Genomic DNA, 12,195 nt, shown 5'->3' with positions numbered 1-12,195 from the left:
CAACTTTACCATTCTCACAAGGTTTGCGTCTCATTGGCTGGACAGCAGTAAACAGATTAAGCTCAAAAAACAACAAACAAAACAAAGCCCAATATTGACATTATTCCTGGATAGTTCATAGTTCACAGTAACCAGAAAAAATACTGACTCCAAATTAAATAGTGAAAAAAGAAGCAACCAAAAGGCATTTATTTATTCCATGCTTATTCAGGATATTCAATTGTGCCATGCTTCCTTCCCCAAATAAGATTTCCTGTTTCTTGAAGGAATCCCCCCTCGGCTCAAACCATCTACCAATAGAGATTGCGATGCCTATGTGTGTGTGTGTGTGTGTGTGTGTGCGAACCATCTCTGTGTAGCAGCTCTCAGTAGAGATTGGGATATCTCAGCAACCTACCGAAGTGCTGACTTGCGAAACAATGCTCACATTGAGACCACCGGCTGTGCTGCGGCTCCCCTGCTAGGCCCCCCACCACACACACACAAACACACACATCCCCCCCCCCCCCCCCCCCCCCCCCCCCCCCCCCGCTGATCTCTAGCCTTGTTAGGAGTATGCAGCCATATATCCAGTACAATGACACCCTCACCATACACAATCCCTTTTATAACTTCATATTTAACCTGGGAATGTGTGTGAGGTTTTCACATGGAAAGAATGTGTGGAGAATTGACAGATCGTGTCCTCAGCTTCAGCCCTGTTCTGAGGCACATTTTTGTTGCTCTCTTGTGCCAAGTAGGTAACATAGCATCTCAAGAATGTAAATGAACTTTTTCCTACGGAAGTAATTGCGTGATTGCATCATTTGTGAAGTGAGCAGGACTAATTGTATAACGAGTTATGCTCATATTGTATCACATTGAGTGTAATGAGAAAATGCTAAACTATTTGAATTAAAGTAAACTATATCTGGACTGTCACTTAGGGTTTGCGTTGAATGATTATTTTACAGTATTAATTTAATCTGTCTTGTCTGACTGAATACAATATGTAAGTCCCACCGGCTTTCTCCCCACAGCTGTACAGCTCGGTGGAGTTTGGAAGGAGGTGGCAACTTGTCCATGAGAGGGTGGCCCCCAATCGATTCTACTGGTAAGCACAGCAACCTATAACCTTCTTCCTGTCTTCCCTAATGTCAAGACTAACTATACATTGAAATCCTTATTTGGTCTTTGGAAGCAGATATGCCAGAGTGAATCCTCTTCTTTGCGTTACATTATTGACGTGTCTGCGCCTGTGCTTTCTCAACATGAGTTAGCAGGGTGCTGGCGCTCCAAAGAGTTTCAGACTTCTAACGAATGCATTAGGGCTTGTTCGTGAACTCACTGTGCTGAATGGTTCAGGATTTGGAATGCAGCTAACGATGTGGTCTTCGTTTGGTCCAGCGTGGCTAGTGGACACGGGAATGTGAACAGACCGAGTAGTCAACACATGAGTGGGATTTTGGATGAGTTTTGTGATTTCAGCCAGAACCTGTTGGAGCTCAGGAGGGATCCTGTTCAATGTTATTCCTAAAGCAAGGTCATATCCAAGGTTTTGGAGTTACGTTTGGAATCTTAGTTTGAGGGAGTTAAATGGATTTGGATTTTCATGAAATACCTTGTACAATTAATGCTGCAAATATATATTTATTAGTATTTTTTTATGAGCTTCTCCGTCATGGGATACAGCAGTCCTTGATAACACTTGATAATGAGAGCATTGTAGTTTGATTTGGATCTTCTGTTTGAACCATAAAGCCCTAGGTCTTTCGAAAGCATGACCTTACTTGACCGTGTCAGTCAAATCCACCCCATGAGAATGCTCTCGTCTTCTATCTATATTCTGCCGGGATTTGATCTTCCTTCTACTGTTTCGTTTCTTGTTCTCCTCCTCTGTTCTCCGTCTGTTCTACTTCGTAGCTGGTCCCACGTCTGCCAGACACGAACTGTCAAATCCAGTCATTTTTAACACAACTGGCTTAAATCGGATGTATAAAAAAAAAAGAAGAAGCTTTTGTTGAGTAAATTTGTGAGAAACTGTCAGTGGTAACAAGCTAGGCAGTTCTGGGAAGAGGATGCCTAGAGGGTTTGCTTCTGCACTCCTTGAGTGAATGAGGTTTATTTTTAGGACTGTGTGCACCCTGTTGATAAGGTATTTGGGAAACTTCCTTTCTGAATCGGACCATTGTAGTTGAAAAGAAAAGGCACAGTCGTGAGCAGGTTAACGTGTTTTGTCATGAATCTTGTTCTGTAGGCAGCTTTGCAGAGTGGTCGCTAGCACAGCCACAAATTCATAACATCTGATTTTAAACCTAACCCTAATCTTAATCACACTGCCAACCCTGATGCCTAACCCTAACATTAAATTATACCAAAGAGCTAATACATTTTTACAATATAGCCAATTTTGACTTTGCAGCAGCAGAAGTCAAAATCAAGCAGAAATCGCTCAGTTCTGACTCGAGGACAGGACTCGTCCCAAAAAACGTCAACCTGCCAGCCGTGAGCAGATTTTCATCTAGAATCTGGATCACATCTATAGATCACATCTTCTCTGGGTTTTTTATGTGAGGCAAGAGCTCCATCTCATGACAATCCTTCTAATAATTTGTACCTGTTTAAACCACTAGTCTCAAGGAAAGACAACATCACAGCTAATCACATGTCAAATCATTATTACTGCCCCTTACATCTTCCCACATTGTAGATGCTGTAGATTCAAACTCACCACTAGTACAGTCTATGAGAATTGAAATAGGTGAGCTTAAATAATGGTTGTTCACCCTTAGTTTTTAAACTGAAAAGAGAATTAGGGAGAAAGGTAAATAGGTCAGTCTCCAGAGATTATGCGTTTTATCTAGGAAATCACCAATACTGCCAAAAAGTGCCATAATTAAGACCGGGGGGTGGGCTCTGTGCGTGATCTCATCTCCCTTTGTGTGCTGTCTCATTTGCTCTATGAAGATATCCCTCTGATTTCCCTTTAGTAAATATTTGAGGCCTGTAATGATTTTGTGCAGCTGCACTGTGTCTGCGGGCGTTCTGAGCAAGCAAATCAATTACCTTCCCTCTTGCTAATGTTAGGATGTGTTCTCCATCAATCTGTCAGGTAAGTAAGGGCAGTTTGGTATGGTTTGGCCTTGAACACGGTAACATCACACGCAACACCTGAGGTAGTTTTCCTTTTTACCTCAATGAACAACCTTTTGAGGTGTTCCTCAAGGTTATAGCCTGGGGTCCTTGAATTTTCTGGCAATCGTTATTCTGGTTGTCATTTCCCCTCAGTGTTCTGAATTTATCTGACAAGCAATCTCAGGGATGAGAAGGTAAGTATAAGCTTGGTAGCATCAGTGAAGTCCTTCTGTCCTTCCTTGCTAAAGAATAGTGATGTACATGAAAGAAATTCGTCTTCTCCCCCGCAGGTCGAAAACGGGTTTAGACAAAGAACCGGGCTTAATTCACCTGGAAACCATCATCTCTGAAGGACGTGAGTAATTCAATTTTCAGAGTTCCTGCTCTGTTCCTAAATTTTCCGGTGTCTGTACTATGAGCCTTGAACTAAAGTGGAAAGGGATTGAGAGGGTATGTAGGGCTACGGGCCACACGATTGAAGGCGCGGGGGACGCACAATGACGATTGAGAAAAGTAATGCATATATTAGAATGCCTTTAAAAGCAGAGTGATCCCGATACTCAACATTCTGAATGTCAATGGAATGGATGGAAACACAATGGCCACCTGTCCGGTGTTTTGGCACAGACAGAATTCACTTGAATGGATCTACCTGATACAGTGACGCAATACGCATGATACAATACCAATTCACAATTTATGTTTTTCTACTCTGTCATGAACACATTATATTTACCATGTATCCTAACGTCAAAAGGTTGAGACAGATATGGAGGTAACACATGACATATACACCTCATAGTTAATCTACGCCATTGTACTGGGGATACATCTCTCAAAACTTAAGGGGTATTCTTCCCGGCCCTCAACTAACTCAATAGACAAAAATAGAAGCTCCCTTCTAATCCCTGACAGAAAGCAAACAACCACCCTTTTGGCCGGGGTGGCAGAATCACCCCCAGTTAGCAGCCGCCACAGATACAGACACCCTTGTGACAGCGCAAGCTTTGCCCCAGTATGGCCATCACCATTGATCACGCGGCTCACTGTGTAAACCAGACAACATAGTTAGCTGAAGCCTAACACACAGGGACAGCCAGTCCCACACCTCTCTCCCCACCTCACACTGCGATAGAGGGGAAAGAAAGCAATTGGCCTCCCTGGTCCACCCTCCACTTTCCCCTCGCTTTTCTCTCACCACTTTATTGACACAATTAATGTGAGACACCTGATGGAAGGCTAGCTCGCTGTGAAGGCTGCCTGTCCCCCATTTGCTAATATGATCATTGGTTCAATGGCTGCGGTTTCTTCTCTCCGTGTGTGCAGAGGCGCAGTACGTCACCTGCAAGCTGCAGAACTGCACCGAGGCCAATAAGGGCAAGCCGTTCCCTGGCTACATTGACCCCAATTCCCTTGTGGTGCAAGACGAGTATGTGTTTGTCCAGGTTGGTAATTGTACATATCTGACGTGAACCAGAACAGAGCTGTGTGTGTATGAGAACATGTAGTAGGATTATCAGAAATGTTGAGATCATTTCAGTATGTATATTGCGTGAATATGCCATTGGGATTGATGTGTTATACTGCTTGAATGTGAACGAACAATGGTATGTGTGTGAGAGAGAACATGTTATACTTTTATTGGAAATGTATTATAACAGATTATATTAATCAGGGCTTTAGTGTGTAGTATGTTTGATGGGTCATATATATCTTGAATGTGTTTTTTCATTCAATGGTTTCATGACCTGCAGGTGTCAACTGGTGGGCGTCCAATCTACTATGTGTCAGCCAAGCGGGAAGTCTTCACACCCATGAAGCTACCCAAGTACACCTTGCCTAAGGTATAACTCACAGACACACATGGTCATACAATGGTTGATCAACATGCCAGGATAGGAGCAGAAGCAGGGAGACAGAGTAGAGGGAGCAGAAGCAGGAAGACCGAGTAGGGAGAACAGAAGCAGGAAGACTGAGTAGGGAGAACAGAAGCAGGAAGACTGAGTAGGGAGAACAGAAGCAGGAAGACTGAGTAGACAGAAGCAGGAAGACTGAGTAGGGAGAACAGTAGCAGGGAGACTGAGTAGGGAAAACAGAAGCAGGAAGACTGAGTAAGGAGAACAGAAGCAGGAAGACTGAGTAGACAGAAGCAGGAAGACTGAGTAGGGAGAACAGAAGCAGGAAGACAGAGTAGAGGGTGCAGAAGTGTCTAGGGCTCATGCCGGAAACAATCAGTGATCCCTGCTGCAGGAGGAAGTTTTTGGTTCCGGAAGCGAGAGTGTTACCCACTCGACCAGACTCCGGTCCAGTGGATATATATCTATGTTTCAACCTACCTTAAATGCATCAAAAGAATAATCTCTATTGGAATTCAAACCTAAGCCATCATGAGACCAATACTGGAAACATCACAGGTAGCTTTCTATCCAGCATCTCTTTGTTATTTATGAGTGAACTGAGGCCAAAACCAACTGCCGTTATTTCTGGCATTGTTATTCAATGCAGCTATATGCTTGTGGTCTCCTTTGTGGCCTTCCCACCTCTCCATTGACAATTAAACATGTTTTATTCAATCAAGCCATGGGCCATCCTAGTCTCTTTCTCTCTCTCACACACTCTCTCCCTCTCTCTCTCTCTACACACTGAGGTGTGCAGGCGCAGTCAGAGGTAGATGAAATTCACTAGTGAGAACAGCTTGTGTCCCTCTGTGTTAGTGCGGGCCGACAAGCACGCAATTCAAGTTAATAAGTGTAATATCCTCCTCGCTGGAGTTACGTTGGTGAGAATGAGGTCGGATACTGATTTAGTCTTATGATTAAACCCAGCGGGGGTGGGATGAGTAAATTGGGTAGACGGAGGTTCTCGAAAGGCCACTGTAATACACCCGTTGACATATTATTATTATTAACAGGCGTTGATTGTGGGAACATGGAATGTCAATTTTTAAGGTTAATCAAGGGAGATGTTAGATTCGATTGTAATTTATGTTATTTTCTTGTGATTATGTGCTGGGTGAGTTAGAATGCATTCTAAATAAACTATCATCTCCATTGGGGAGCTACAGTAGTTAGAGATAGTACCAAATCAACATTTTATTTAATCAGATCACTTCCATTGTACTATACTTCTGAAGCGGTAGATTGTTTTTCTGTTACCTTACTGGTGAAAAGGAGGGGGAAGCTATACATTTTGAGAGTTACATACTGCATCACCTCTGTTAATTTGATAATTACATGGGGATTTTGAAATTGGAGGTGTGAGTTTGAGTTTGTGTTGCTTGATACTCTCTTCATCAAGTTGTTCATTCCAGTGTAATTTCACTGTAATAACTATTGTGTAATTATTCTATTGTGTAAGTGAAATTACAGTTGGCCTTCATGTCATTAATTAAATCTGATTGTTTCACCAATGCAATCTATTTGAAATGGTTAGCTACCAACTAATGATTGAATTGTAATCAAACAAAATCGCTGTAAAAATGATTAATTGAAATGTTCAATTAACTTAGTGCACCAAACATTGAGTTGCCCTCAGAACAGCCTCAATTCGTCGTGGCATGGACTCTACAGCGTGTCAAAAGCTTTCCACAGGGATACCGGCCCATGTTGACTCCAATGATTCCCACAGTTGTGTCAAGTTGGCTGGATATCCTTTGGATGGTGGACCATTCGTGATACACACAGGAAACTGTTGAGCGTGAAAAACTCAGCAGCGTTGGAGTTCTTGACACAAACCGGTGCGGCTGGCACCTACTACCATACCCCATTCAAAGGCACAAATCTTCTGTTTTGCCCATTCACACTCTGAATGGCAAGAATACACAATACTTGTCTCAATGCTTAAAGATCATTTTGTAACATGTCTCCTCCCCTTCCTCTACACTGATTGATGTGGATTTAACAAGTGACATCAATAAGGGATCATAGTTTTCACCTGATCAGTCTATGTCATGGAAAGAGCAGGTATTCCTGATGTTTTGTACACTCAGGTTACATTAATTACAGCTCACAAATGTATGTATTTGTTCCAATTACATGATAAAGTATATATGCAACTTCATGTCAAATGTAACCCACTGACATTCTTTCTCTGCTAGGATCTGCATGTGATCAGTACGGATGAGAACCGGGTGGTTGCGGCGGTGCAGGAGTGGAACCAGAACGACACCTACAACCTGTACGTGTCAGAGACTGGAGGGGTCTTCTACACCCTGGCCCTGGAGAACGTAGTCAGCAGCATGGGGCACGAGGGCAACGTCATGATAGACCTGTACGAGGTAAATATACAATGTCATGGTAGACCTGTATGAGGTGAATTTAAAACATCATGGTAGACCTGTATGAGGTAAATATACAACATCATGGTAGACCTGTATGAGGTGAATATACAACATCACGTTAGACCTGTATGAGGTGAATATAAAACATCATGGTAGACTTGTATGAGGTAAATATACAACATCACGTTAGACCTGTATGAGGTGAATATAAAACATCATGGTAGACTTGTATGAGGTAAATATACAACATCACGGTAGACCTGTATGAGGTAAATATAAAACATCATGGTAGACCTGTATGAGGTAAATATACAACGTCATGATAGACCTCTTGTATATGTACAAAGTAAATATACTGGAGATAAGGTAGATGTACCTGTATGTGTGCCTGAGGCTGGTCTAGTGGGTAACACTGCTGCCTGGCTCCACGGCTTCTCTGAATCTTTCTGTCTCTCTGCTCATCTCTACCTATCTCTGTCTCAATAAAATAAAAATACTGTGAATAATATATATATATATACAGTATATATAACTCAGCAAAAAAATAAACATCCCTTTTTCAGGACCCTGTCTTTCAAAGATAATTTGTAAAAATCCAAATAACTTCACAGATCATCATTGTAAAGCGTTTAAACACTGTTTCCCATGAACCATAAACAATTAATGAACATGCACCTGTGGAACGGTCGTTAAGACACTAACAGCTTACAGACGGTAGGCAATTAAGGTCACAGTTCTGAAAACTTAGAACACTAAAGAGGCCTTTCTACTGACTCTGAAAAACACCAAAAGAAAGATGCCTAGGGTCCCTGCTCATCTGCGTGAACGTGCCTTAGGCATGCTCAAGGAGGCATGAGGACTGCAGATGTTGCCAGGGCAATGAAATGCAATGTCCGTACTGTGAGACGCCTAAGACAGCGCTACAGAGAGACAGTACGGACAGGTGATCTTCCTGGCAGTGGCAGACAACGTGTAACAACACCTGCACAGGATCGGTACATCCGAACATCACACCTGCGGGACAGGTACAGGATGGCAACAACAACTGCCCAAGTTACACCAGGAACGCACAATCCCTCCATCAGTGCTCAGACTGTCCGCAATAGGCTGAGAGAGGCTGGACTGAGGGCTTGTAGGCCTGTTGTAAGGCAGGTCCTCAGCAGACATCACCGGCAACAACGTCACCTATGGGCACAAAACCACCGTTGCTGGACCAGACAGGACTGGCAAAAAACGCTGACGAGTGACGAGTCGCGGTTTTGTCTCACCAGGGGTGATGGTCGGATTTGCGTTTATCGTCGAAGGAATGAGCGTTACACCGAGGGCTAGGTCCATTCCCCCCAGAAATGTCAGAGAACTTGCATGTGCCTTGGTGGAAGAGTGGGGTAACATCTCACAGCAAGAACTGGCAAATCTGGTGCAGTCCATGAGGAGATGCACTGCCGTACTTAATGCAGCTGGTGGCCACACCAGACTGTTACTTTTGATTTTGACTCCCACTTTGTTCAGGGACACATTATTACATTTATGTTAGTCACATGTCTGTGGAACTTGTTCACTTTATGTCTCAGTTGTTGAATCTTGTTATGTTCATGCAAATATTTACACATGTTAAGTTTGCTGAAAATGAACGCAGTTGACAGTGAGAGGACGTTTCTTTTTTTGCTGAGTTTATATATACAGTGGGGGAAAAAAGTATTTAGTTAGCCACCAATTGTTCAAGTTCTCCCACTTAAAAAGATGAGGGAGGCCTGTAATTTTCATCATAGGTACACTTCAACTATGACAGACAAAATGAGAAAAAAAATCCAGAAAATCACATTGTAGGATTTTTTATGAATTTATTTGCAAATTATGGTGGAAAATAAGTATTTGGTCACCAACAAACAAGCAGGATTTCTGGCTCTCACAGACCTGTAACTTCTTCTTTAAGAGGCTCCTCTGTCCTCCTCTCGTTACCTGTATTAATGGCACCTGTTTGAACTTGTTATCAGTATAAAAGGCATCTGTCCACAACCTCAAACAGTCACACTCCAAACTCCACTATGGCCAAGACCAAAGAGCTATAAAAGGACACCAAAAACAAACTTGTAGACCTGCACCAGGCTGGGAAGACTGAATCTGCAATAGGTAAGCAGCTTGGTTTGAAGAAATCAACTATGGGAGCAAATATTAGGAAATGGAAGACAAACAAGACCACTGATAAGCTCCCTCGATCTGGGGCTCCATGCAAGATCTCACCCCGTGGGGTCAAAATGATCACAAGAACGGTGAGCAAAAATCCCAGAACCACAGGGGGGGGACCTAGTGAATGACCTGCAGAGAGCTGGGAAACAAAGCCTACCATCAGTAACACACTACGCCGCCAGGGACTCAAATCCTGCAGTGCCAGAAGTGTCCCCCTGCTTAAGCCAGTACATGTCCAGGCCCGTCTGAAGTTTGCTGGAGAGCATTTGGATGATCCAGAAGAAGATTGGGAGAATGTCATATGGTCAGATGAAACCAAAATATAACTTTTTTGTAAAAACTCATCTCGTCGTGTTTGGAGGACAAAGAATGCTGAGTTGCATCCAAAGAACACCATACCTACTGTGAAGCATGGGGGTGGAAGCATCATGCTTTGGGGCTGTTTTTCTGCAAAGGGACCAGGACGACTGATCCGTGTAAAGGAAAGAATGAATGGGGCCATGTATCGTGAGATTTTGAGTCAAAACCAAAATTTGCAAATAAATTCATTAAGAATCCTTTAATGTGATTTTCTGGATTTTTTTTCCTCATTTTGTCTGTCATAGTTGAAGTGTACCTATGATGAAAATGACAGGCCTCTCTCATCTTTTTAAGTGGGAGAACTTGCACAATTGGTGGCTGACTAAGTACTTTTTTTGCCCCACTGTATGCATGTATGTATGTATGTATGTATGTATACAGTGAATATACTGTAAACAAGGCAGGAGTGTGGTGAAGGAAAATGCTTAATGTCATGATTAATCTGTAAATACACTGGAGAAATGGTTAATACACATACAGGTTCCCAATGCACAAAGGTGGCATGTAATGTTAGAAACAGAGGTGGTTTGCGCTAGAGTGTAACCTTGAGATACCAATTGCCTTCATCTTTCCTGAGAACGGAAATGAATTGTTGCCTCTGGAGCTAGGCTCTGGAACACCTATACCATATACTCTAGTGGTACAGTAACTAGGCCCAGGCCTATAGTAGGCTTTGAAGTGTGACGTCCCTTTGGGGCCATGATATCGAATGCAGCCAGAGTTGGCAGAAGTACAAACCATACAGTTTCAAGGTGTTCGACCCCCAAGCACTTTGATGTATTGAATGATTTCCAATCACACAGTTGACAGATGGAATGAATATATCACTGATAATAACCATCAAACATAGCCTCGTTTAAATGCAATCTTCCCAAATAGACCTATTCTTTCTCTATATTACCTACTCCAGTAATATTAGATTATATTGACTAGCGATCAATGTGGGAGAGTTTAAGAACCAGGAGGTGTAGAGAATAAAGTAATCTCCTGTCACTTTTGGAAGTAAACCGAGTTGCTGTTCCATTTTCAAAGGCGCTTTGGAATGAACACAGAAGCAGTTTCCAACTGCTGACGCGCACATTCTTTTCTTTGATGAGTAACTGCAGACATTAGCTTACATACCTGATTCAAACGTGGGGCCCGCTGTACACCAGATTGCCAGGGAAGAAAATATCAGCTCCATCGAAAATTAAATAATTAAGCTGTTGATGATATACCAGCCGCGTCTAAGCCCCTCATTTGGCCTTGAGATCGGCGATAGAATCAAATCCAGTCCCTTGATTGGGGTCGGGGACCTGAAACACAGCATATGCTAAAATCTGAGCTCCAGGCGAGACTGAAGTATCTGTCAATTATTGACGAGAAGGGAGTGCTTGGCAGATGCATGTGAGGACTTTAACTCAATTTCATATTCAGAGTTATTTCCCAAGCCCCCAAGTCAGATTAACGTAGGACACCCGTATCTTACTACATACAGAGAGTCTAGTCTAGACGATAAATCGCTTCTTACTTATTTTGTAAAAAATGGCTTTTAGCGAGATGTTATCACGCTTTTATGGTTATAGGATGTGTGTGTGTATCGCCAGAGGGGATCTACTGTAATATGCATCATAATATATTGTGCTCTGCTTAATGCAGAAGATATGATTGTGATACATATGTCGGATCTTAATTTGTTCTCTCTTTTGTTGCTGAGAACTTTCCTGCACTGCAGAAAATGCAGATGAGCTTTGTGATTTGCATAAATTAACTGAAAACCTGCACTAACACACGGTTATGGAGCCCACTTTTTGCCAGCTAATAGCCTAACCACCGATCAAGCAACATTATGGACTAAACGTTAAAATCCTGTGGCTGCAGGATTATTTTGCCTTGACAATATAGGTCTAATTAAGATCCTACATCTGTATCACAATCATATCTCCTGCATTAAGCAGAGCACAATATATTATGATGCATATTACAGTAGATCCCCTCTGGCGATACACACACACATCCTATAACCATAAAAACATGATAACATCTCGCTAAACACCATATAATACATGTTTGTATTAAGTAAGACGTGATTTATCGTCTAGACTCTATGAAAATGCGTAATATTAGTCAGGTATTTTTATCTCTCATCCATTATCTTAATGAGACAGCCTGGTCTTGTACTTTGTTCATAACAAACTTACATTTTGCACTTCTCACGTTAATAAAATAGAAAAAAAATGTTATACATAAGATCACTTTTAGTTGAGAACAATGTG

The 12,195-nt window shown here is 42.3% G+C and overlaps 1 protein-coding gene across 4 annotated transcripts in view; it reads left to right on the top strand.

The window, feature by feature from the left end:
- Window positions 1-12,195, top strand: part of LOC110485789 (VPS10 domain-containing receptor SorCS1) — a 153,697-nt gene that overhangs the window by 105,518 nt on the left and 35,984 nt on the right. For all 4 annotated transcript variants that reach the window (XR_005035469.1, XR_005035470.1, XM_036940436.1 and 1 more), the window contains exons 5-9: window positions 1,020-1,093; window positions 3,405-3,469; window positions 4,441-4,559; window positions 4,869-4,958; window positions 7,211-7,390. Coding sequence is in view for 2 of the 4 variants with exons in the window: in XM_036940436.1 (XP_036796331.1) it covers window positions 1,020-1,093; window positions 3,405-3,469; window positions 4,441-4,559; window positions 4,869-4,958; window positions 7,211-7,390 (528 nt within the window). In the remaining 2 variants the exon portion in view is untranslated. The remainder of the gene's footprint in view (window positions 1-1,019; window positions 1,094-3,404; window positions 3,470-4,440; window positions 4,560-4,868; window positions 4,959-7,210; window positions 7,391-12,195) is intronic.

Source organism: Oncorhynchus mykiss, chromosome 13, assembly GCF_013265735.2.
Source record: "Oncorhynchus mykiss isolate Arlee chromosome 13, USDA_OmykA_1.1, whole genome shotgun sequence".
NCBI lineage: Eukaryota > Metazoa > Chordata > Actinopteri > Salmoniformes > Salmonidae > Oncorhynchus > Oncorhynchus mykiss.
The sequence above is the reverse complement of the archived record's forward strand: the minus strand, read 5'-3'. Positions and strand labels throughout refer to the sequence as shown.